The 27,747-nt window shown below is 39.7% G+C and overlaps 2 protein-coding genes across 2 annotated transcripts in view; one reads left to right on the forward strand and one right to left on the reverse strand.

The window, feature by feature from the left end:
- The window catches only part of LOC144649997 (uncharacterized), an 82,532-nt gene that overhangs the window by 21,318 nt on the left and 33,467 nt on the right, over positions 1 to 27,747 (reverse strand). The window lies entirely within an intron of this gene.
- Positions 6,118 to 7,293, forward strand: LOC144652045 (neuropeptide Y receptor type 4-2-like). The gene has a single exon (XM_078512086.1). It carries the CDS (start codon positions 6,292 to 6,294, stop codon positions 7,291 to 7,293), a length of 1,002 nt encoding a protein of 333 aa, XP_078368212.1. The 5' UTR covers positions 6,118 to 6,291.

Genomic DNA, 27,747 nt, shown 5'->3' on the forward strand with positions numbered 1-27,747 from the left:
AATATCTATTTAGAATTTTGTAGTGAAATTCGCGGGTCTTAGTGTCCATGGCGACCTTGAAAGGTAACTTGTAGATTGCTTTCCAATAAAGAGGAGAATTGAAAAATTGATCAGTAAATCTTGCTTGTGCCGTGGGAGCCTTTTCAAATTTGCGCCGTACTTCTAGGTAAATGGTTTTGGAGACTGCTTTACTAAGTGGAACGCGTCCTGTTTTCTAAAATGCAGTTGAATAAGATCATTCAAAACAAAATCCTTTTTATGTCGAGGTTCAAAAGACATCAGAGAATTTCGCCATTGTGCAGGAAGAGCATCAATAACTCTCATTAGATAGAAAACTTCCAAGGGAGAAAAACTGGAGCTATTTAGGTTTTGTTTAACGATTAGCTCATTTTCGTTTGATATAAGATCCGCTAGTACAACTATCTCTTAGTTCCTTGCCCCCGGGTGGGGGATAGGGCCGGAGTACAACTTATTAAATAGAGTGCGGTGGAAAGCGGTTATTTGTTGCTCGACAAATAGACCAAAAGCAGCACATGATTGTAATAATCTTATTAAACGCTATTTTATCACATTTTTGAACAGCCAAAATTTAAAGTTGTGTTGCAGGAAACCTAAAAATAATAGTCCATTTTTATTAAGAATTGCCCTTTTAGAGCACTGAAACAGCTAACGAACATCTTTGGCTGCAGATGGCTCATATAGAAACGGATTGCAACTTGAAAATTAAGGCTTACTTTTTCAAATCGTTTCCGCGTGTCTTAAAAAACTCGATTTAGCCGTAGTTTGATTTCTATCTGCAAGTTAAGGTTATATCTTACTTTAGATGTTCAAAGATAATGTTTTTCATGGTTTAAGTTGCCTACCACTAATTTCAGAACAGTTGAGACCAAAAATCTGCGAAATCCCCATCACATAGCTCCTTTTATATGGGACAAAGTCCTGTCCTGTATTAGTTGACTAGTTACATGTTTTGTGATCAGGTTGTCCATGTCAATATTTATTCATCGCTGTCTCTTACTCCGTGTTTCTCCTTTCCCCTTTTTTCATATATAAAACAAATGAATTATGTTTTGCTCCAAAACTTCGTCAGTAATCCTTCGAACTGGTGACTTACCTTTTTTGCCAAAATAGCTAACTTTGGTAATTTGGCTGCTCGTTTGGAGTGCACTGTGAAACCGTTACAATTTTCTGCACTTATGTACAGAAGGGCAACAATGAAGATACAAACTGCCTTCATGAATCTCGTCATCGTCCGTGCCACTGAAATCTGTGATCTTCGAAGGTTAAGCTTTTGAACGAGTTGACCAACTTCTCGAGCTCGTCTGAGAATTCTAGATCAATTGAAAACGCCCTGGCCTATTAAACAGTGCGGTCACCGTAACCTGGGCTACTTTGATAACGAAAACTTATCTCAACATTTTTGATTTAAGCCAATAATGATAAGCTTCATTTGTTTCTAAAGAAGCGATAAAATTAGAGTGATACTGTTCTTCCTAATGACCCTGTCTACTAAAACTTAGATTACAATCTGTTCTCATTACTCATGATCAAAACAATAGAAACAAAATACAACTATTTTACACTTCTACATGGCAAAAAACACTAATTACGTAAAAGATACTTTCTGTTAATTGAAATATTGAATAAACTAGACACAAAAATTACGCCCAAGAAACGTTGTCCAAGTAAGTGCCTCTAGAAATTACCAACTCTTCAACTTAAAAAAAAGTTTTTAAAAAAATTTAATGAACTAACATAAAAATCAAACTTAAACTTGAAAGATTTTTGTATTACCATTGCTGTTCACTTTATTTAAGACGGATTCCGCTGAAAGTTCGAGCAACGAGTGCGAAAATTAAGTACCAAAAATCTATTCATAGTACAGCAACATTTTGTATACTGTTTAAAAGATCTTATCGAAATTCATTTGTCTTAGTGACCCCGTAATAAAATGCTAAAGCATTCTCGAGAAAATTAAAGTCAAACCTCGTAAAAATGTTTATAACGCGCGCCATTTTGTTTTGAACTGGCGCGAAACGTCCGTTTTAACTGAAATATTGTCAACTTTAAATCCATTTTTTCGACGTTTTTGCTTGTTTACAAGCTAAAAACGTAGAATAGGGGTTAGTAGACAAAATTTGGAACCACATATTTGTAAACTCTCAAGGGACTTTTTTAATTTCTCAAGGGACTGTTTTAATTTCTCAAGGGATTACTTTCCGCTGTGGGTGATCACTTGCGATTTTGTGGAAAAAACGTGACTTGTCACATTTACAAACGTCATATAACAATTTTAAAAGTGACATGTCAGCTTTCGTATCTCAACGCACGTGTGTCTGAAAGGCGATCTATAAAAAGCGTCGCACAAACAATGGATTGCGTAACTAAAACACGAATAAATATAATTCGAAAGCATTCACTGTATATGTGGCTTTTGTTTAATCCTGGGTCTTGATATCCGACCCTCGCCGAGCCTAGACTAAACGCAGCTTGAATGTAACGATTTGTTTACGCAATGTTTTCTCCGACAGTAGTCGGAAATATCCGTATTTTTTTTCGTGCTTTTTCATGGAGCAATCGTAACGATACGGCCTTGAACACATTGAACGGCGGTCTACCTATAACAATTCAAATATAGCGTCGCAAAAACAAAGCGTCGAACGCATATTTTGCTGTTTCATTTGCTAATTTCGCTGCCGTAATCGACTGCCTCGAAAGATCCTTGCAGTTTTAAAGTATAGAATTGTCAGATCTCGCTGAAATTTGCACTGTTTATTTGTGTAATGTTAAGGAATATGTGTATAAATATCCGGCGCGAACGAGCCATTTTTGACAAAATTATATGGCTGCATTTCCTCCGCGAAGATAGGAAATCGTTAAACTAAACTACAAAGAAACTGTAATGATAAGTTCGAAGAACAATGCACAGGATAAACCTTCGACTCATACTTCATGCAAAAACGTCGATATCTCGAAGAGACTTTGATTCTCTCGCGGGGTAGGCTTGAGTGCAAATTTTTTGGCAGGTTTTTGTTAGCTGTACCTAAACTGTTACCATGCTAAGAGGTCTTTTTGGTAACTGTATTTTTGCCTGTATTGCTTGAATGTTGGGCGGAAACCATCTTAAAGGAGCTACGTCACGGACAACGCATCTTGAAAAAATTGGCAAGTTTTTTCAAGTTTGTCATTCGTATCAGTCCCCCTAATCTTCGTCAGTCGAAACCATCCTTGTTTTTTTCTGGTTTTTATTATTTGGTGTTTTTCTACGTTAAAAACTACTATTTGGAGATTTCCTTCGATTTGAATGTAATCAGAAAAATGACTTAAAATAATTTTTATATCGTGGCCGGCTAATAGCTTCTCCCTCAGTTTCTTCAAAACTCTTCAGAGCTTATCCGTGAATAATGTCATTAGACATCATTCACCATCATTAGATATCATTAGACATCATTCACCATTATCAGATATCATTAGACATCATTCTTGATCATCAGATATCATTCACCATCATTAGGCATCATTCACCTGTCCATAATTAGATATCATTTACCCTCAGTATCATTCTCAATCGTTAGGTATCATTCACCATCATTACACTTTTTTCACCACCATAAGACATCAATAGTCATCATTAGACATAATTCACCATCATTAGGTATCATTCACTACAAATATTTCCGAGACATTTAGGTTGCGGCGAATTCATTTTGCCTTGTAACTTTGTCGTCCTTAAACTTTCTATTCATTTGCCGTACTTTCACAAAGAATGCCCCAAACAAGTCAAACAAATTTGGTTTCTTTTAAAAATGATACAAACCAAACAATATGTAATAATGAAACATCTGGTCGATCACAAGGTACTTAAAATTTAATTTCTGATACTGCAGCTGACTGACACTTGTGGGTTTCTCAACAGTGAAAAGATTTCACAAAGATTTTTATCTCCTATTCACAATTTCAAATTAAGAGGTGTTCTTAATCGTAAAACCTTCTTGAAGGGACAGTGTCAAAGATTTTTATCTCCTATTCACTATTTCAAATGAAGAGGTGTTCTTAATCGTAAAACCTTCTTGAAGGGATAGTGTCAAAGATTTTTATCTCCTATTCACTATTTCAAATTAAGAGGTGTTATTAATAGTAAAACCTTCTTGAAGGGACAATAGATTTTTATCTCCTATTCACTATTTCAAATTAAGAGGTGTTCTTAATCGTAAAACCTTCTTGAAGGGATAGTGTCAAAGATTTTTATCTCCTATTCACTATTTCAAATTAAGAGGTGTTCTTAATCGTAAAACCTTCTTGAAGGGACAATAGATTTTTATCTCCTATTCACTATTTCAAATTAAGAGGTGTTCTTAATCGTAAAACCTTCTTGAAGGGATAGTGTCAAAGATTTTTATCTCCTATTCACAATTTCAAATTAAGAGGTGTTCTTAATCGTAAAACCTTCTTGAAGGGATAGTGTCAAAGATTTTTATCTCCTATTCACAATTTCAAATTAAGAGGTGTTCTTAATCGTAAAACCTTCTTGAAGGGATAGTGTCAAAGATTTTTATCTCCTATTCACAATTTCAAATTAAGAGGTGTTCTTAATCGTAAAACCTTCTTGAAGGGACAGTGTCACGAGAAGTCTTCTACGTTTTGTGTAAAGTAAATCTATGCTATAACTGTAAGGGTGTACTCTGATCAACAAAATAACCTTTTTAGCTTTTAAAAAAAGAAAGGCATAAATTTATATGTCAATAAACCCTAATCAATGGTTTTTATGTGAGTTTCTTCCAAGTAACACTGTCGAATTTTAAGTCGCTTTCCTCCTACCCATCCATAGCCACACCACTTTTTAACAATTTTCACGACTAGTTTGGTACGTTTTAGCACGGCCAGGCCACTATGAGTGGATTTTCAATTAATTCCAACACCTCCCTTGGATTTTCGTGTAGCACTTAATCCCTGTGACACTGCCCCTTTAAAATGACGTTATTTTTATTAACGTAGACAGCTTTAATGTCAATATTTTTTTTCAAAGTAAAGCTGAGATGGTAACAAATTAAAGTGTAAGTACAAATAATTGTTTTATTATACGTTTTCAAACAATTTGCCATTACTTTCTTTAGCGACAGCTAAAACTTCGTCAGAACATTGGCCAAAGCGGTTTTATCTTGTGGTTCCTCCAGGTTATTCTCCCTCAAATAATCATTCAGAATTTTTACACTTGTTTTTGATGTTCTCTTGGTATTTTTAGAATCTATATTCTCGATCAAAACTTTCAATTCCTCTTCGGAAATGGAGGCGAATCGCTCAGCCATATTTTCAAAAGTGACAGCACTACACGGACGAGGGGCTTGGAAACTAGGTGGACTTTGAACTCGACATGATAACCCAATATCTGCTGCAGATATTGGGTTATCATGCCAAGTTCACATGCTACTGTATATATTGACTGAATGCTCTCGACAAATCACATGTTTCAAAGTAATTCCAATGTATAATAACACCAGTTCTTTGCACGCTGTCCATTCCATAGATCATTCGGCGGACCGGCCCATCATGGGTCCGAACTTCACTGACAGGCCATGAAAAGTTTTCTTGCATGATGCTTTCCTACTCATGTAAGGTTGTTTGCTCTTTATTGTTTTCATTCGTGATGCTAGCGAAATGTTTTAAATTAAAACGACGCTCCTGGAATAGTTAACAGCCAAGAAAGTACAACATCGTCTACATGTAATTTAAATTTGGTACCGTTTGTATTGTTTTCGTCGCGTGCAGTGAATATAATTTAAGCCTTCTCCCAAATAGTACACCATCGGGAATTTTCCCATAAAAGCAATTTCTAGTTTCATTTTCATTTTCATTGTATCTTGTTTTAATTTTTAGTTTTTATCACATGCATGGAGCTCTATTTGAAGCAGTTTGTTTGCGGGAGCGATGCAATTAAAATCTCTCTGACTGAGAGTATATTGTATAGTGCTAAATTGGCAATAAAATACGGTTGCAATATAGTTGTGATTATTTTTTATCTTTTTTGTTGGGACATATTGTCCAGAACCGAGGTAAACAAAACGCGATTTTTAATTAATTTCCTTTGCAAACTGCTTCAAGTTAAGAGAACATTTTAAGAGTAGCAGCTGAACAAGAAAGAGAATTGTTTCATTGCATTGCCTTCTGTGACACTGGGTTTAAAAGCACTCAGTTGGATTTAAAAGCTACTGAGTTTAAAAAGCTTCTGTAGTTGTAGATTGTGAACGTTAAAGGGGCCAATTTCCTTGGACGATCAGCTAGTCCGATTACGTAATGAATAACTCTAAAGATCTGAATCAAAGTCTGGATGTTTTCACCTCGCTTAAAAGGGAACTACGATCCCGCGGAACGATAACAGTGGTTGTTGAGTCATTTGTCTTTGTCGTTTTCGCCGTTACAGGCTTGCTTGGAAATGTCTGCGTTTGTTTAGCAGTCTTCAGAAACACGTCTCTTCGTTTAAAAGCTACCAATATCGCTGTGGCCGCCCTGGCTATATCCGACGTTCTAACTTGCTCTGTTATCGCGTCGTTTATCCTCGCTGTTCTCAAGTCAGGCCAATGGATGTTTGGCGACGCTGTCTGCAAGTTTCAAGCAGTGGCGATGTATGCTCTTGTAGGCGTTTCGCTCTATCTAATGGCTTTGATTGCTGTAAATCGATATTACTGTGTTGTAAAACCAGAGAAATACCGTGTAATTTTTTCTTATAAATCGACATTCATGTTTGTCATTTTAATATGGCTTGTAGTTTTTGGGACAATGCTCGCGTTCTATGCATTCAAACTATTTTCATTTTACTTCCATCCCTTCAAAGTGACCTGTGTGTTGTACACGGCTCCTGTAAAGGATTCAGTCATTCTGTCGCACTTGGCGAATTACGCTTCGACCGCTGGCTTTATAATGATACCAATCTCAATTTTTATATTTTTTTACGCGAGGATCTTCCATCATGTAAGACGTCACCGAATCAATGTCGCGTCCACTCTGCAAAACCCTGAACTTCACGGATCCAGTTTATCTTCAAGAGCAGCAGAACTTAAAATGACACGAACCATGTTTGTAATCGTATTCGTTTACGTTTTATGTTGGATTCCAGTATTTGTCACTGAAATAGTCATGAACACTGCGTACGCTTGGCACGAGATTGACAGAACCTTAGCTTTGACTTGCACTGCATTGGGTTTATTGAGCAGTGTTATAAATCCGTGGATCATTTCAATCATGAACCGAACATTTAGAAAAGAAGTTTACAAGATTTTGCGCTGTAAATTTGACTGATGGCAGATGGACATGCGAACTGCATTCTGTTTTCTGATTCCGATTCTTCGAGCTTCTCGAGTTTCAAGGATTCCCAGCGGAGGAGTTACTTAGGCCATCACAATAAAATGTTTCGTTTCCCATCGCCCCGTCACTTGTGATGGTGGGTCGGTCGGTCGGGAAAAAAAAAAAAAGAAGGAACACTTGAAGGGTTCTGGGTTCCAGAAAAGGCCGGGCTGCTAAGTAAGAAAGCCTAATTACAAAGTCAACTCGAAAACGTGGTCTTTTCGTTCGTTATTCCTTAACAGTCTTTAAATAACGTAGTATCGATGTTTATTAAAGACAGAGACATCACATCATATCAATTGTCGTTAATAAAACAAGATCGCGTGCTTGTAAATTGAAGTACTTGCTTCTTTGACTGGTGAATCTGGAATTTCTTTTTTTACTTTTCGAAAAAAAATGGGTCGGTCGGGCGATGGGAAACGAAGCATTTTATTGGGATGGCCTTATAGTATTCTACCAGTTGATAGTCCTTTCTACGAGTTGACAAAAATCTTTACGAACAATGTTGGATTTTGTTGAGTTTTTATATGGCTTTTTTTGCTGTATTTGCAACTGGCAATAAATGCCAACTGCAACCGCTATTATTGTGAAAAGAGGAAATGTTTACTCTCGGGGGAATTGTAAAACGTTAACATTAATTATATGTATACGCTAGTTTTTCTGATTTCTGATGTCTTAAACGCGGTTCCCGATTATTATCGAGCGAAGTGCGTCTGAGAGTCAAGCGATTTTGGACGGTGGCTTTATGCAAATCGAGAAATCCAGTTCTATTTTATTCTGTTAAGCATGCTCTCATTTTCGTTATCATATTAATTTTTAATTTTTGGTGTTAACTGTCTCATAAAAACATTCGAGCCGGTCAAAAGTTGAATACGGACCAATACGCATTTCAAACTGTGGCATTTCAACTGACTTTTATCAAACTATACAGATTAGGCAACGCAGATAAATCAAATTCTGAAGCTTAGACATTCTTATTCTTAGGCCATTTTAACTTCAATAAAAATAAAAAACACACTGCGGTGACAAACATGACAAGACAACGCATGTCGGAAAACATTGGACATTTGAGAGCGGCTGAGTCTGTCCTTGTAAGGGGAAAAAGACTTAATACGGCGAATGTTTTGGAAAATAATTTTAAGATTGAAACAACCATAGAATTTATAGACACAAGATTTAATTTGCTTTGTAATAATTTTACTTTGGAAACCTAAATAGGGCAAAACGATGAAGATTTCTTTTTTGGGGACAGTGGTAATTGGGTCTTGAGATTTATTTCTGTGTCTGTTCACTACGCTCATTTAAGTTTTATCAAATTCTGAAGAATTATAATTTTTAAAAATTGCTTAAAGGAAAGTAAAAGAAAGGGCGCCCTTTCATTTACTTTCGTCACTAAAGTTCTTTTATGCTGCTGGTCAAAAAGATTGTTGTCGTTGGGATTAGTGGAAATCACTGGGCCGGGGTCCCGGGGTCCCGGTGTGTGGAAAACGCGGGGTGTGGAAAACGCGGGGCGTGGAAAACACGGGGTGTGGAAAACACGGGGTGTGGAAAACACGGGGTGTGGAAAACACGGGGTGTGGAAAACACGGGGTGTGGAAAACGCAGGGTGTGGAAAACGCTAGCCTGCGAATACAGCAGCCTCTCACGCTTCGCTCCGCTTGCTGCATCGGAGCGTGAGAGGCGGCTGTATTCGCAGGCTAGGAAAACGCGGGATCCTACGTATTTTTATTCCAAAGTTAAATTTGTGTTTTGTTTTGAAAACGGTTACTACTTACTAGTGGCTTGTGAAATGTTTAAAGGTTCTTTTAAAAAATCGCTATGCTCTCGGACTGTTTAATATAAAAAGTTAGCTCGTTCCAATGTTTAGTGGCATAAAAAGAAAAGGATCTTTAATTTACCGCATGTTAAAAAAATTATCGTGTCTAAAAAAAAGATGTCATTATTAGTAAGGAAGCGGGGGTGTCGGGAATGGGGGGTGGGGCTTTGGTTTGGGGGGGGGGGAGTGGGAGATCGTTCGAACCCACCATCCTTTCTTCCAATTCTCGGCCGATTGTTAAAAAAAGAAACAGAAATTTCGATGTGGTAAGTTAAAGGAGCTACGTTACGGAAATTTCGCAGTTTTTTGACCCAAACTGTTCTGAAATTAGTGGTAATCCATGTTAACCATTATCTTTAAACGTCTAAACGAATTTGCGGATAGAAATCAAGCTGCGGCTTTAAATATCGATTATTTTTAAGACGCGCGGAAACAACTCGAAAAGTAAAGCCTTAAAGCCTTAATTGTCAAGGTGCAATCCATTTCCATCCGAACCATACCCAGCCAAAGACGCTTATAAACAGTTTCAGTGCTCTAATGATAACAATTTGTAATAAAATGGACCATTTTTTATGACAAAAATATAAATTTTGGCTGTTCAAAAATCTGTTAAAATTCGTGACAAAGCCCGTTTAAAAAATCTACGTCTTTTTTATCCACGGGGCATCGAAACCTCCCACGTTGCGGCTGTTGGGCGAGTGCAAATATGCGCTTAATGATTAGAGGTACTTTAAGGAACGTCACTAACTAAATCAATGAAAATATTTATTTAGATCCACATAAGAAATATTGGGCAGAGAAAATTGCTTTTCAGGGATTTATGTGCAGTATTTTTGGACAACAGACATGCAGGGATTCAGGAACGAAGCCCGATGTTTCAGGTTCGTAGGTTTCAGTCTTTTGCTTAAGTGGTCTTACACACTTGCAATATGAGGGTTTTGGCGCAAATCCAAAAAAATGCGTTCGGGGCTTCGCCTGGCTCGCCTGCCGGCTTCGCCATTCTCGCCCCTCACTGTTTTTTTGGATTTGCGTCCAAAACCCTCATATTGCAAGTGTGTCGGGGTTAGATGACAGCCTTTCAACCCATGCACATGTATCTAGGCAAAGGCACCCTTTTAACACTTGTTGAGGACTGTCCTAAAACAAGTGGCCCCCGCCAAGCCCCAAAGAACAGGCGCGCCAGAATTATTTTTCAATTGAACAAATGCTCTTATTGAGTAAACGAAGATGGGAAGAGGGAGAACTGGAGAAATTAACTTGAATGTAAAGAAAAACTTGAAAAGATCTCGTGGAAAAGCGTTTACAACCTACAAAAAAACTAAAGAAAATGAAAAACAAATAACAATCTTTTTAACAGACGAGCTGATTGAAAAATTAAAAAAACTAGACAGCAGTGTTGTCGCAAACGTTTTGACAAGCTAAACAAAACTTGCACGCTCCGGTGAGTGCATAAATTATCGAGTAACACAGGAAGTCATTGTTTACCCTGTGCCAATTGCGTGGGAAACCCCCTTGACGTAATCTAATTGTTTTTTTTTTTTCATTTTGAATATTTTTAGCCGGAAAACAACTCAAACTCTTTGTATGTGTGTTTTGAGAGCTATGATTTATTCAACAACAATATTTAATTTGACTAACATGTAAATATAACGTGAAATATTGAGCTAAGAACTTTCTAGCACATAAAAGAACAATATCAGATCACGGTAAGTTTATTCACCAGGCGTCATTACTATTTTTAGTTAATAGGTTATTTCCCGATGTAATGACGTCTTTTGTGACCAATCACAGTTAAAATTATAACTTTATAATATTCACATAAGCTTTTTTGTATTACACAAGCAAGTATGGCCGATGTATGGAGACGTTTATCAAACCTTTTAATCGAAAAAAAAAAGCAAAGACGCAGCTTACGGACATGAATCATTTGGAAACGACAAACTAGGATCTGATTATAATATTTTACATCAGCTATTCGTGCCTTCGCTTCGCGAAACCTAAGCAATTACGGACAACAATCAGATGCTTGGTCGTGAAGTTTGGTCGCAAGGTTAAGTATATCGGATGCTTGTAGACGTTTTTTCAAACATTTTTCGATCAAAATTAAGAAGATTTAACTCAGTTTATCGACATGAATCATTTGTAGATGTCAAACGATAGCCTAATACAACTAAAGCGTTTGCCAAACTTGACCAAAATTTGCCAAGTTACAAGCCAAAACACGTCATCACTTTGGAATGCAATCGGTTACGCCGTAACCTGAATTGACAAAATTATTTTAGTCACAGGCCTCAAAACGTCATCACTTTGAAATTTCAAATGGGTTACGCTGTAACCCGAATTGACAAAATCAGCCAAGTTCTCAACCTTAAATATTCCGCCGTTGTCAGGGAACAATGTACCTTGGATACCGTGGCCATAGATGTCCGCCGTTGTCAACGAACAATTTACCTTGGATACCGTGGCCATAGATGTCCGCCGTTGTCAAGGAACAATTTACCTTGGATACCGTGGCCATGAATGTCCGCCGTTGTCAACGAACAATTTACCTTGGATACCGCGGCCATAGATGTCCGCCGTTGTCAACGAACATTTAACTTAGCAACTGAATAAAATTATTTTACTGAACACACTTGTAATGTTTATTGATTGCTTATTATATCATTAAAAAGCTGTTGATTTGCATAAGTCTGACGCTGTGGGACATTCACCCACACACAAAAAAAATTTGCATGCATTGTTCAGACAAGCCCTTGACTGTAGGGATTAAATCAAGTGTTTATTTTTTTTCTGATTTCGACTCGGCTGAAACTTTAAGCACGCTTTAACCTTTTATTTTGCCTCGTTCAGGCAAACAACAACCTCTCTTGTGATGTCTCGAACATTTTTTTGCAACTCGAACGACAATGCTTCCATCACAAAGTAAACGACAAGATGTGCGCAGACAATCATTCTTTTATAAAATGAAAAAATGTTTTATTGGACTGAAATTTTATTTCGAAATGTCGGTGGCGCTTTCGAGAAGTTTTTTTTCCAATCTTTTGCGTTCTTCTCTCTTGATTTCTTCCCGAATTTTCCCGATGTCTGGCTGGAGTGAATTTCTTTGTTTTTGTGCAAAGTTTGAGCGTAAAGTATCTTTAAGTTGGCGATATTTCTGCATTTCTCGTGTGATCAGTTGAAACTCTTTGTCAGAAACAAGATTATCATTCAGAGCTTGTGAGACAGAGCTGTTTATCGAGTCATGTTTTGCAACAGCCAGAGCGAGGATTCTTGAGTGCTTATTAACTTTACGTTCAAGCTTTTTGTTGATAACTGACAGGCCAGTGGAAGCTGCGCCAGATATACCTGCTACTGCTGCAACAGGAACGCCGATAACAATTCCAACACCAGTAAGTGAAGTCGCAACAGCTCCAGAAGACAGAGCTGCCGTCACGGCGCCAAGACAGACCACGGAATAGTGAATAACTTTCCGGACTTTTTTATATTTTTTTAACACAAGCCTGTAATGCTCAGCTTCAGCGGATATTTCTTTTTCAATTTTACTTATTTCAGTCAGCCGAAAATTCTCGGCATTTGTTGGGAGGCTTGGATAAAGTTGTGTTTCTTCGCGATCACCATAAGCAGGGGCACTCGGGAGAACATTAGCAGATGACATGGTCTCGTATACATAAAAGTTAATTTTGTATTTAATTTAATTCAATTCCAACTCATATGTAAGATTTGAGCCGTTAAAATCGAATGGCTTTCCATTCTCATCTCTAATCGAAAGAGTCAGAGATGATACATTTTCTTCAGCAGAAACGTCGCGCAAGACGTTAAAATGTGTATTTTGGTAATAAACTTTTTCATACGGTTTTCCACGTATGTCAAAAAACGCTAAAAGGCTTGATGGCTTACCATTTAGCAAGCTTTGTTGCTTGTCGATAAGGTCACAGTTGATGAAGTAATTTTTAGGATTTGAAACATTATTTACCTCAATTGTTTCAAAAAATTCCTTTTCAATACTTGCGTAATTCTCAAACCCAGGCAAATTAAAGAACTTAATAAGACTTTCATTCAGTCCAAAAGTTTTTAAATTGGGCTCTTTTGCTTTTATTATCAATGAACGGCCTGCAATGCCTTTTGTTACAGAAAACATGTTTTTCTCTGGAAATCCTTTTTCAAAAATACTCCCAATGTCATCGAGTGAGAAGTTTCCTTGCCGTATATAACGCGCCTTTTCTTCCTTGTTCACTTGTTTATAAAAAACTATTCCATCCTTTTCCAAACTATTCCAGCTGTTGTAAAGAGAACAACTTAAAAGCCGGATATAGCTTGGTTTTGGAATAGGCTGGTCAAAATAAACAGTGTTCGGATTTTCTTTTGTGGTAACAGTCAGCACAACCATTTTTATATTAAATAAAAATAAAAAATGTTTAATATAAAAGAGGACCATGGATGCAAAAACAAGAGGTTTTATGAAGTGGATGAAAACCCCAGAAGCAACTACAATTTCTAAAGCGGCAAAAGACAATGCATGGAAACCTTTTCTTGCAAAATATCCAAACGCTGACCGAACAAAATTTGTTGCACAGGTTGAGTTCGCGTACAACCACACAGCAACGGCAGACATTTATTACAAGGCAGGGCAAGGCCATTTGATAAATGTTTTTGGCTCTGACAGCAAATATTGGAGCCCAGAGATGAAAAAAGCACTGGGGGTGAATCAAATTTCAGGCGGTTTTCCACAACAGCTGTCACCAAGCGGCGCAAAAGGCTCATCTTTGCCAATTCCCGCGGTTGGATTTCACGAAGCCGCACCGAGTTTGAAAAAAATATTTAACAGCAAAATCAACATCTACGTCACACCAGACCAATATTTCACAACGAAATTAAGAGAGATTTTTCAAAAAACAAAACTGAAGCATACATCAGGAAAAGAGTCAAAAAGGTGGCTTGCTAGCCAAAATATGGGCTATTGGCCACAGCAACTTAACTTTGCGGTATGGTGCGCGACAACAGGCTGCGGTATAAGTCGAGATATTTTCGATGAAGAGCACTCAGCTCTTAGCTTGCCACCGATTGTGCGTAATTTTTATCTTTTTCACGTTTATTTCACGATAAGGCGAATATTGTTTCAGATGGGGGGAATTCAGAGCGTAAGCGCCTTGCCAGGCGACCCCACTTTTAGCCAGTTCGACAACAAGTACGACGTGGCTTCTTACAAAAGAATATGCGCTGAGTTCGGTGTCGACCCGTCAAGCGATTTCCGTTTCACAACAGGCGCAAACCACGGACTTGGTAACGTTTATATCTGGATTACTAACATTGGACCAAACAAAACTGGAGCAAAATACCCCGATTACGATAAATTTTCGGATGAAGGTGGAACTGCAAGCAAAGGTAACTTGATTCAATACATCGAGCCAGACGACGCTGCATATGCACAGGCAGACTGGTTTTGTCCTAACGGCACTGAAGGGCTTACTCAGGCAGGTTTGTCGAGAGTAAACCAGTCGATAGAGGCTTTTGTCTACTGTATTCTCGGTTCGCAGGTGAACGTTCGAAGTAGCATACTTGGAACAGGCGGCCGTGCAAAGGAAGCGCAAAGTGAGTTCCTCGTGTTGGTTGAAGACGCTATAAGGCAACCTGATCTGGCAAAGTCGGTCCAAAGATACCAATTAGCCATCGACGAAGCTAAGGTTCGGCTTAACCTTGCAGTCTGCCCAGGTGCCTGGCTGATGCCCGCTCGTATGGTGATAAACACAGAAAGCGTTGTTGGTTACAATAACCAGCTTAAGCAGGCTGTTGTTGGGATGAAATTAGGAGTGAATGATGAGGTTAATAAAGCTACAAAAAAAGCAGCTCTTAAACTGATGGCCGGAGGAAAATCAAAAATCAACCCACCAAACAGCCACCCTTCAAATCCTATACACAAGAGCGCCACAGCAAAAAAAAATCAGGCACCCGCCGCAAGCGCTGCTGAAACACCAGCTAGGGCCCTTTGCGCCCCCCCTCAAGGGGGCAACGCGCAAAGCGCTAAAGCTACGAAGGCCGTAGCCAATGATTCACACGAAATAAACAAAGCAACTGTCGCTGTTGGCGCGGTTGGAGCAGCAGCTTTGCTCTACACCCTTATGCGTTAACGTCTCTTTTTGATGTATTTTTCAACAAGAAAAGCAACCACAGCAAGGATAAGCAGCCAGGTGTGCTCTGCAAGAAATCCAATTACTTGACCAGCGGTTTTGAAAAGAAATTTCGCAATCGAGCCAATGAGACCAGGCAGAGCTGATGCTACCTTTGAGCCAATATCACTTAGGCCTTTCCCCAACGCTTTGCCGGTTGCCTTCAACGCGTTTGTAATTGTTCCAATAACAGAACCAATCGTGACACCAGCAGCAAGAAGTATTGCTGTTACTGTCACGCCATATTTTTTGAAGATCTCTTTGATCCTCTCACGAAGTGGAAGCGCCCTTTCTCTTTCTGCAATCTGCGTTTGCAAACGCCCGAGCTCCTCGGTTCTTTCTGCGACTCTGTCTTCCGCTGCTTGTTTTTCAGATGGCGAGGCATTATCATCTTCAATAATTTTTTTGTCTTCCTCGTTTTGTTGTTTTATCTCGGCTTCTTTTTCTTTTAAATCATCCAACCCTTTTGTGTTGTTGAGATTTTCTTCCAAAGTGTTTCTTTTGCTCTCTTGGGCAGCGAGGACTGCCCTTAGTTGGTCGCCTTTTTTTTGTTCTTTTGCCTTATCTTTTGCCAGTTTTTCAAGAGCAGCAACTTCTTTTTCTGAGTTTTTTACATCAGCTTCAAGATTTTTATTTAATAGCTTAAGTCTTTCTACTTCTGATTTATTTTCAACAGCTGACCCAAGTTGATCAATAATGGCGTTATTTCGCTCGATTTTTATTCTTTTTTTTTCTACTTCTTCGATGGCTTTTTCTTTTTCTGATGCGATTTTTTGGGACTCTTGAACTTGGATTTCAGATTCTCTTAATCTTCTATTGGTTTCTCGTATTTCTTCATTTTCTTTCTCAATAAGTTCTTGTGCCATTGGTCCAAGTTCTTTCCTGATTTCTTTTGTAAGACTTGGATTTAGCTGTTGTTTACCACCTGTACCCCTTTTGGTGGTGAAAAGGTCATATAATTTTTTACCAGCTCCGGCCATTTTTACTTGTAATCTGCCCTTTAGACTGTAAGAAGCTTCAAGATTTGTTGATGAGCTTTCTGGAAACACCCCTTTTAGAGACTTCCATGCTTTTTCGCTCATTGATTGCGCACTGTCAAGCAAAGGTGTTTCTTCGTAGGATGTGTCTGGCAGCCCGCTCTGTTCGTGCTGCATCGTTTGCATTTCATGTTGTTCACCCCCATGGTAGGGTGTGGATGCCTCCCCGGGCTGAAATGGTCGGGTTGTGTCGACCTCTTGTTCCCCTTCATCATCGTTATCACTGTTGTGGTCAAGATCTCGGTCCAAATCATGGTCCTCGTATCCAAACTCACCACCACCTTCCGCCATCACTTAATTTATATATATATATTTTCAAATTAAACTTTTCAATTTAACAATAAAACCAATCGAGAGATGGCTGCTGTTCAAGAAAACCTTCGACCGGGACGCACAGAGAAAATACTCGGCGCACTGAAAGCCGAGCGCGCGGTAAAACGAATCACTTTTGACCGCACAGAAGCCAATCCAGAGGAAACGTTGTATGTTTCAGTGCCCAAGCTGAACGAAAACGAGGTCATTGTGCCCGGCTCGCTGGCGCTGCGCTTCAACATCGACTTGAGCGGAGGCCATGCCAACAACTTTCTGGTTGACAACGTCAGCCGAGCTCTGGTCGACGATTTTGTTGTAAAGTACGAAGGCACCGTCGTGCAGGACACGGTTGGCTATGACATCTACAAAATATTTGAGGATTTTTTCCTTTCGCAGGAGGAGCGCGACGACAGGGTGCCAGAGGGCATTCAGAGCGAGGACCTTAACAAAATTCGCTCAAATGCTGGCGATAAGAAAACTTCAGGTGTGGAAGCAGAAAAAAAGCTGAATGAGCTATATGGAAATAAATACCGCATCCGCCTGGATCACCAGATTTTAACTGACCATGGGGCATTTTATCCTCAGGCACTATACAACGATCTTGTGTTCGAACTGAAGCTCGCGGCAGCCGAACATGTGGTCAGAGGCTCAGATACAACAAAACTGAAATACAAGTTGACAAACATCCAGCTGGAGTACGAGATGATAAGAAGCAAGGAAATTGCAGATGAAGCGTTCAGCGCTTATTCGGGCGGCAAAGAGTTCGCTTACGACCACATCCAGCGTGTTAAAGTGGTGACTTTTGCAAAAGGCTCCGACACACGTCTGAATCTAAGGGTCAACCCGCAGAGGAGGTCCATGAAAGGTATCTTGCTCCTATTTATTGAGCAATATAACAAAGGTGCAAGGAGCTCGGAAAAGTACATTAACCCGGACCTTACAAAAGTAAGCATCACTGTCAACGGCTCGCCAAACATGCTGTACAACAACGGCATCGAAGGAATGGACATTTGGGGAGAAGTTAAAAGATTCTACATGAAAGAAAAAAATAAAACGCAGCACATGACTCTGCAAAAGTTTTACACAGAAGACAAGTTTGGCCTTCTTATTGATCTGCGTTCCATGGCTGACCACTCGATGCACGGAAGCGGCACGCGCCTTGTGAACACAAAGGACGGTGTCCAGCTTGAGCTAGAGAGGAAAGCAAGCGGCTCAGGTAATTTGAACTGCCACATTTACGTAATCAGCGACGCCCAAATGAATATAATTGGCAGGCAGTTAGAATCTGTGCTTTTATAATTTTTTCTTTGAAAAAGTGTACCTTAGGTACATATACGAACGAAGATGGATCCTGCCAATATACCCTTCAACGCCCTCATTGTGGGACCAACGAACTCAGGAAAAACAAGATACGTGGTCAATCAGCTTTGTGGCCCTTTCCGAGGCAAGTTTGACTACATCGTGCTCATCTGCCCGACGTTCGCGCACAACAAGACTTATTATCGCTTTGCTGAGGAAGATCTTCGATTTTTTGTTTTAATTTGTGAGCAGCACGAGGTGGAATCTTGGTTAAGGCTTTCAAGATTTCTTTTTGAGGGTACGAACACGCTTATCATCCTCGACGACTGTGCTGCTTCGAAAGATGTAAAAGGAAGAACAGGGGAGTTGGTGAATCTTGCTTTCTCTGCTCGCCACGCAGGCTTGAGCATATGGGTGTTAACTCAAAAATTGACAAGCATAACATCCTCATTCCGCGAAAATGTTGCGGCAATCGTTTTCTTTTACACCCCCTCTGCCAAGACCACGAAGGCAATCTTTGAGGATTACGCTGGCGAACTTGCCCATGAGGATTACAAAGAAATCATTTTAAAGCTAAAAAAAAATAAGTTTTCGCATCTTGTCATTTCTCATCGCCACCCTTACGGCACAAAATTTTCTTATTGAACATATTTTTTAGAGTAATAAATGGCTGACCCGTTCGCAACTTCTCCTCCCGAGAGCGTCAAGGGCGCTGCAAGTGAACAAGAATTAGCTTCCGTAATGGAACTGCTAGGAGCTGAACCAGAAAGTACAGAAAGCGCTATGGCACTCATTCAAGGCCCTGACATTCCTGCTTTGCGTGAACAGCTTGCAATCCTTGTTTCAACAGGAAAAGCCAAAGAAGCAATCGGTGTGCAACTGACACACGAGCAGGTGAAGCGCTTGACAGATAAAGAAGTTGAAAAGTACTTAAAGAGATATGAGGCATACGTTGGATCCAAAACAACCGACAGCTTGATTGACAGCTTTATTTTTCTTGTTACTAAAGTCGTTGGTATGGCCGTAAATATCAAGGACGTCAATGATTATCAGAAGGAACTCAAAAACGACTACATCATCAGCAAAGAGCTGTCCACTTTGGCAGGCGGTCTGGCTTTGAAATGCGGCCGCTTTCTTGCCGTTGCAAATGCTGCGCTCATCACAACAAAGCACATTGATTTAAACGAAGCTACAAAGTCGCACACTTCGCTGTGCGAAACCAAAGGTGCTTCCAAAGATGCGGACACAAACACTACTGAAGATTTTTCTGAGCAATGCTAAGAAAATGCTAAGTAATTACTGAACAATGCTTAGCAATTGCTTAGCAAAAAATCTTGCTGAGCAATTTTCTATTTAAATATTATTTTTTTTTATTATAAATGGCCGAGCTCGAACCAACTCCGATCGCTCAAGAAGAACAGAAACAAGTTACTTCAACAACTCCAGCAACAAAGCCTGCCAAAAATCCAAAGCGAGTTGCTGCTGGCAAGCTTGCAGCTGAAAAAACAAAACAGGCTCGTGAAGCACAGAAAAAAGCTGCTGTCGAGGCTGCTGCAATAATTGCAAAAGAAAAGGAAAAGAAATCTGCTGCTGCAAAGCGAAATGTAACACCACCGGCCGTAACGGAACCAGCTCCGCCCGAGGCTCAGCCGCAATCAAGCGGTCTCACCACAAATCAATGGATATCTTTGCTTGGTATCGGCGTTGCAATCGTTACAACTTATGTGAAACGCGAAGACATAAAAGCCTTTATAAACGAAAAAAGAAGTCCAACATTTAAAGCTCCGCCAACTCTTATAACTGATGACACACCAGGGGTCCCAGAGGAACCCCGCGCTTTGCGCGTTACAGCAGAAAGTATTGGAAGGGTTGCAACGCGTTCTTCAGACACGCCTTCGACAATCCAAAATGCCATTAGACCTCGCAAACAAAGAGGAATCCGTCCGATGGATTAAAAAATTTCTTTTGAACATTTCTTTTTCATTTATTATACCGACAATGTCCCTTGGTTTTATTCTTGACAACCTTGTTAAAGGTGCAGCTATGGCTGGTATTGCATTACTTTGGTTTGAATTTTCCAAAACTTGCGTTAAAACCGCTATTCGGGTGCAAAAGGATGAGGATACAATTTTTAAAAGAGGTATAAAAAAAACAAAAGAAGTTGAATCTGGTGAAGAAGTTGCAAACTTTGCTTCGCAAAACGGTGAAGAATAAACAAAAAAATTTTTCAATTGAATATTTTTTATTATTTTATACTGAACCGCCATGTCTGACAACAAACTCGTAAAAACACTCATGGATGCCGCGACTCTCACTGGCCTTGCCGCCGGAATCGGCTGGGCTGCCAAAAAAGTTGTAAAAGAAAACTTCACATCCGACCCAAGCAGCAGTTTTATGAACTATGTAAAGTTCACAGCCGTCATGGCTGGCAGCGTTGCACTTAAACAGTATCTCGAGGACCAGAAAATTCTCCCAACCAATTAAAAAAAAATTAGAATAGTATAATAACAAAATGGCAAGCGTCGCGATTATGGCTGGCGGAGCTATCTTGAACGCTGCTGCTTTCATTGGCGGCAACTATCTTGCTCGAGCTTTGGGTGGCGGAGATGACGCCGCTTTGAAAGAAAAAGAAAGACACGACAAAGCTCTCGAGGCTTACCAGGCAGCTTACGCGAAGTACTCTCGCGACCGCACGAAGCTTCTCGACTGGATCGAAACCAACAATGAGATCAAACAGCAAGCGAAACAAAACTTTACGAACACAGACTACGCTTTCAAACTCTACAACCAGGCACATCCTGACAAACAAATGATTCCTCCGAAAGAACCCAAGTTCTCTGATTTCTATCAGCCAAGTGAGCAGCAGAAACAAGGTGAACTTATGTTCGTTGGCGCTGGCGCGCTTGCACTTGGGTACGCTGCCTTTCGGTTTCTTTAAACTTTTCTTTTTTTCTTGTATACACATGGATGCAAAGATTTTTGCGGAGCAAAACTTTTCGAAGAAAATCTCGAAAGTCTACTATAGCCCCCAGGGCTACTGGAAGGGAATTGCAGCGATAAAAAAATTAGCCGAGGCGGCCAAGGTTTCCGAAGATGCCGCAAAAAAGTGGCTCGTTAAGCAGGCCCTTTGGCAGATCTACCTTCCGGCACCACGATACGTTCCTCGCCCAAAATTCGATGTTTCTTCTCCAAACGCGGTCCACCAGGCGGACCTTCTTTTTCTGCCACACGACAAACTGCCGCGAGGGCGAAAAGTTTACAAATACGCTCTGACTGTTGTTGACGTTGCCAGCCGATTCAAAGAGGCCGAGCCTTTGACCTCCAAAGATTCAACTGAGGTTGCAAAAGGTTTTCAGACAATTTACAGGCGAAGTGCACTAAAATGGCCACAGATGCTGCAAGTTGACCCTGGTCGCGAATTCATGGGAGCTGTTACCAAAGAAATGGAAAATCACAAAACCTATATTAGACGCGGGCGTGTTAACATTCACAGAGATCAAGCTATTGTTGAACGTTTTAATCAAACACTGGCAGGGCGCCTGTTTGGTTATCAGTACGGTGTCGAGATGAACCTGCCATCTGGTCAGCGGTCGACAGCGTGGGTAAAAAGGCTACCCGAAGTTGTTGCCGCTCTGAACAACGAAGTAACCAGTCTTACTGGTAAGAAACCTGCTGCTGCAATCAAAGAAAAGGCTGTTTCGTCAAAACCGTCCTCAAAATATACAAGACCTGTTGGCAAGAAAGAAAAAAAACTCCCCTCTCTCGTTAATGTGCGCTATCTCTACCAACCTGGCGAGCTGGAAGGCGGCGTAAAAAGGGCTACAGATCCGATTTGGTCATTAAAAGTCTACAGCATTGAAAGGTCTGTTACTAAACCTAATCAGCCAGTTCTTTATTACTTGCACGATGGTCCAAAGCGCGGCTTCGTGCGTGAAGAATTGCTTGTTATTCCTCCAAATACACAGTTACCACCAAGCCCTTAGTGCTTGAGCCCCTTGGGCACTCCTGAGTGGCTTTTTATTTATTAAAGCACTCTAGAGAGACCTTTGCTTGGCGGCTAGTTAGTTTTTTCACTCCCTTTTATGGGGCGGTGGGCTCTTTTTTTTGCCCCTTCTCTGCAAGAGCTTCGCTCTCGTGCTCCGCACCCATCCGATAGTGCCCATATGCCAAAGTGTTTATCCCATCTTCATTTATCCATCTCTTTGTGTCAAATGGCGACAGCGATTTTTTGTTTACCACTATTGAATGCATCTCGTGGGCATAGCTTCTTAGCATGTGCATTTCGTGAAAGCTTTCCTTGTTTTGAAAAAGTGCATCTTTGAAGTCTTTATGATTTATCTCATTTTTCGTCACGCACTCTTTCACCCCCTTTGCCTTTTTTATATTTTTTTCGTCCACTTTCAGCGTGTTACAACATTTTGACTCACTTGCTTTCGGATGTTTCTCTTTTATTTTTTTGACCAATTCTTCGTCGTTTGCCATTATTACCTGCATTTTTTCCCCTTCGCAAGTGCACTCTTTTATTTTTGCCTCAGGAAAGTTTTTCTTTATTTTTTCGATTTCATTTTCGCTTTCACCTTCTGTCATTATTGAATACATTTTCGGCCTCAAACAAACACACTCTGAAATCAGTTTTCCTGCGCATTCGTCTTTCATTTTCCCCAACACCTTTTTGTTTTCTTTCGAATAAAGTGAATGCTCTTCGGGGTAGTCGCTTGTGTCGTACTCGCCGATGTTTTTTGCCATGTCCGCGTAAACGTCTTCTGTTTCTATCACAAGCAAAAGGCTGTCTGTGTCTGTATACAAAAGCTCGCAACGCTCCCCGTACTCCTTTTTCAGATGGTTGTAAAAGAAGTCATACATGCATAGCTTGCTTACGTCAAGGATAGTCATGCCTGTGTAGACCGGTTTATTGAGAAACAGCTTACTTTTTCGCATGTCTATTCCGACAAGATCGTTTGAAAACATCACGTGCCTTGAATACAATGGACTTGCGACCAATTTTCTTATTTTATTTGTCTCGTCGCTTCTTACTATTCTTATGTCTACACGGTTTCTCAGGTTTTCCATTGTTTTTCCAAAAACCGAGTTGTTCATTAGCTTGTAAAAGGTCTTTTCAAAGTTGTTTTTTGCTTTTTTTCGGAATTCTGTGTTCATCCGGATGTAGGGCTCCATCCAGCATTCCTGTTCAAACTCTAAAACCCTGTGCACTTTTTTGAGTTTCATTCCCTGTTTTAAATAAAACTGCAAGTTTCGGTAATGCACGACGTAATTGGTTTTGTCTTCAAGCGTTAAAACAAGCTTTTCAGTGTTTGGGGGGTTTAATTCAAGATCATTCATTAATTTCTTTTGGTAAGGCGAATACATTTCTTTGTCTATTTTCTTTTTCTCTGGCGCTAATGGGTAACTGTCGTGAGCGTCATGCAGCTCTTTCGGATATTCTAACTCCACCTCCATAATCCATCCAGTTTTTGCATGCTCTTTTTTTGTCATTATTTCTTTTTCTGTTGGCATAACCTTTTTCCATCTAAAACCACTTTTCGGAAGCGGCTTGCTCATTGCCCACCCGTAAAGGTTATTCGCATCGAGATACATTATGTATTTTTTTGGTTGACTCGGATCAAATCCCTTAACATATGGGTTGTTCGCCTTTGCATATCTCTTGCTTACCGACGAAATCCCGCCTCTTATTCCCCTTTCGACGAAGAGGTGCATTTCGTAGTCTGTGAGTAACTCAAGCTCCACACCTGTCTTTTTCAAAAGCGCATCCCAAGAAAGACCTGGCGACGTGTAATAATTTGCGGGATCCAGATTGTACTTCTCAAGGCATAATTTTCGAAAGTTTTCAAAAACGTCCGCTAACAGGGTAACGTCCGTTTTGATATACAAATCGTGGTAGTCTCCAAGATTTTGGCAGCCAAAGGTTTCCCACACTTTTTGCGCGTGTGCATACTCTTTGTCTGTTATGTGCTCGCCTGTAAGTTTACTGTAGAACTTTTCTTTTTTCGGCAAAGTTGTTTCTTTAAATCTTTCCCATGAGTCCATGTATTCATAGGGATAAATCCCCTTTTGTGTTAACAAGCCAAATTTTTCTATAAAAATGGTTTTTGCTTCTTTGTATCCTTCATCTGTTATGTGGATGTTATTGACAATTTGCCATTTTTCTTTAGTTTCGTCCCCACCTTTAAAAAAACTTTCACTCAAGTTGTTATAATTAAATTCCTCCCACACTTCAACGTATTCGCTTGGATATTTTCCGTTGTCTAACAACAGTTCACTTTTTTCAAAGAAAACCTTTTTCGTCATATTTAATGCATCCTTCGGCGTATCTTCTACAAGTTTTTCAAGCTTTCCAAGTAAAAAGTTCAAAGTGTCAATAAACCTTAAACCCCCCAGTGAAAATGTAATGTATTTTTCCATGTTGTTTGCAACACACTTTACCTCTTTCTGTGCCTCTTTTGAAATCTTCGAAATTGACTGCATCAAATGGTGAGCATCGTAGCCACTCAGGTTATGAAATGCAACTGGTATTTGAATATTTTTTGGATTTATTTTCATCATTAAGTTACACACGTTGTGCGCGGCTCCTCGAAAATTGCCTGTTATGTGACAATGATCCCTCACCGCATCCTTGTAGTTCGGCTGGATAAGCGGCTCTTTGCACGCTAGGCAGTTTTTTTGGTTTTCAGCGGCTAATTTGTGTGATTTTTTTTCAAGCTTTTTTAGCTTATAATGGTTCCCGCTATTAAGAGTATTCGCCAATTCTATTCTTTCGTAATAGCATTTTTTGTGTAACTGTCCTAAGTAACCAAACTCCTTTTTATTAGATTTAAGCCAAACCGGCAAAGAGTCTAAAAAGTTTTGTTTCACCAACGATTTTTCGCAGATGTGGCAGTTTTCGGCTTTTTTAAAGTTTGCCCAGTCTTTTTGCGTCATAAGGAGAGGTTTTGGCTTTGACAATTCATATCTTATTTTCTTTTCTTCAATTAAAAGACAGTTCAAAAATACTTCAACGGCGTTTTCTCCTCTGTAAACGAATGGTTTTTCGTGTTCACCATCACTTCTTACACGCGTGTAAGCGAATCCGCATGCCTCGTGCTTTTCTGTTTTGTACGTGTAACTTTTCTGGCGGTTCTCGGGCGTTTCTCGGCGCTCTTTTTTTAACAATGCCTCGCCGTCGGCGTAAATCGTATAAGGCGCTTTCATTTGTTTTTGGTAGTTTTTAAAAGAAAGGGTGTTTTTCTCCTCATCTGGCATTTCGATTCTTGTTGGCTTGCCTTTGACCCCATTGCAATACTTTTTGTGCTTTTCAAGCAAGTCTTCTCTTGTAAAATTTGTCAAACACATCATGCAAAAGTGTTTTTTGTTACTGTGTTTGGTTTGGTCGTGTAACAAAGCGCTAATTCTTTTTATAAAACAGTAGTGCTGTTTCAATCCTGACTCAATCAACATAAGGTTTATACGGGGTATTTTGTTTTCTTTTTCGCTTTGTCTGAGAGGTATCACACACCCGTCTTTCAAGTGCCACCCAAAAACATTTATTGCAAGGTTTCTGTTTTGCGCCTCAAGCCTGTCAATCTGCTTTAGGGGTGTCGGAAAATCGATTCCGTTGTAGTTTATGCCGTCATCAACGGGATATTTACTTGTTCTTTGAGGATCTTTTCCGTTCGCAGGCGGGAATAAAGCAGCTCTCAAAGCCCATTTTAAACACTGGTTGTCACTGTTTTGCACGTTAATAATTGCTTTTTTGTTTGCCAGTTTGGGAGGCAAAGGCAAGTAAGTTCCTCCGCGCAATGGCCGATAACGCGCAACATAGGTGTACGCCCTTGTTATTCTTTCAACAACCCACCCCGAGCCACTCTCCGACCAAGCCTCGATTTCTCCCTTTGCTTTGTCAATAAATTCGTCAAACTCTTTTTTTATTCGGTCTTTGGTGTTTTTTGTAAAAAGACGCGGTTCTCTTTCTCTGAAATAGTGCTCCATGTGTTGCGTAACTCCGTTTCTTTTCATCGAAAATTTTACTTTAAGCCCGAAGCTTGCTTTTATGTCATTCAATTCTTCAATTTCACTTTCCAAAAGATCATAAAACTTTTTTTTGTGTTTTTTTGCAAAAATTAAAAGATCTTTGTTGTTTTTTTCGGTTTCGGGTATGTCCATTTTCCATACTCGGAGCCAATCGTTAAAATCGGTGTTGGCCAGTAAAAAAGACAAATTTCTTTGCGGGTTTCTTTGAAATTCACGGAGGTTTTCCTCCATCATAGCTTGCAAAACTTCTGACGAATATCTTGCGGCAGCCATTTGGTGCATATACAAAGTAAAAAATATTTGTTCAATTGAAAAATAATTCTGGCGCGCCTGTTCTTTGGGGCTTGGCGGGGGCCACTTGTTTTAGGACAGTCCTCAACAAGTGTTAAAAGGGTGCCTTTGCCTAGATACATGTGCATGGGTTGAAAGGCTGTCATCTAACCCCGACACACTTGCAATATGAGGGTTTTGGACGCAAATCCAAAAAAACAGTGAGGGGCGAGAATGGCGAAGCCGGCAGGCGAGCCAGGCGAAGCCCCGAACGCATTTTTTTGGATTTGCGCCAAAACCCTCATATTGCAAGTGTGTGTCTTTCAGATTAGTGAAGATGAAAAGAATCCTGCAATTTTGAATTTTTTTGAGTCTAATGCTTGCGTGCGCTTTGCGCATGCGCATTAGACTCTTTGTTATATGAAAAAAGCTGTTAGCAATCCCAAGGGAATGGTTCGGGATCGATAATCGTTCGCTGTAATGTAGAAAACAATGATCAGCTGCAAGAACGGACTCCGTACGGACACGCACGATTAGTTTCAATTAAAAACAGCCAATCAGCGACACGTGTTCCCACGCATAATTAAAAGTTCTTTCTCAAGTCACGATTATTCAACACTTGAACAGGACGAAATAATTTTCCAGTTAAGACATTTGTAAGCTTTTTGTGAAAATAAATCTTCGTTTTCAGTTCAGTTAAGCACTTGTGTTTTCGTCTTGCTTAAAAAGCAAGACGTCTTTGAGAAAAAATATTTCGACGGCGACTCGCGTTTATTTACACAATGCGACCAAATATTTATTTTGTTTTAAAAAATAGAAAACTTTACCTCGGTTTTTGTATTTAAGTCATTCGAATTTTGACCATTTTTTTCTTTACAGTGCAAACAAAAACCTTCAAAAATAAAAGATGTACATGGATAAATGTAAATCAAGTTACGCGACTAAATCAAAATGCGTTTGTTTGGCCGCTTTGCAGTATTACACTGTCCCGGCCTTTGCCATACACTGAAATCGAATTTCATGCTTTTACGACTCTCAGAGATCTTTTAAAAGTTCTTCTTACAGCTAGAAAAATCATAAAATGGTTACATTGATATGGAAGTGATGATTCGCGAAATTTGTACATCATGATAAACAGTCTTCGCTCCTGTGTATGGTAGCTCGATAATAATTGCCTAGTTTCCAGCGTTCAAAAGGTCATCATTATATTGACGTGAGCATTTACACCCGTTTTTAGGAAAATCTGTCACTAAGTGCTTACAGTACAATGGAGTAACAGTCACTATTTCAAGTGCTTTTATTGCAAAATCTGTTTCAAGAGTCATCATCAAAATGGTGAAAAATCTGAAAGAAAACGATGTGAAGTTCTTCAACCCTTGTTGTAATGAACATGCTTTTTGTAAATCGTCACGCAATCTTGTCCAAATGTTTAATCGTTTCTGCTTTTACGGACAATACGGAAGAAGTAACATCAACTCCTGTTCAT

This window comes from Oculina patagonica, chromosome 4, assembly GCF_052425735.1.
Source record: "Oculina patagonica isolate OP01 chromosome 4, crgOcupat, whole genome shotgun sequence".
In the NCBI taxonomy this organism is placed as follows: Eukaryota; Metazoa; Cnidaria; class Anthozoa; order Scleractinia; family Oculinidae; genus Oculina; species Oculina patagonica.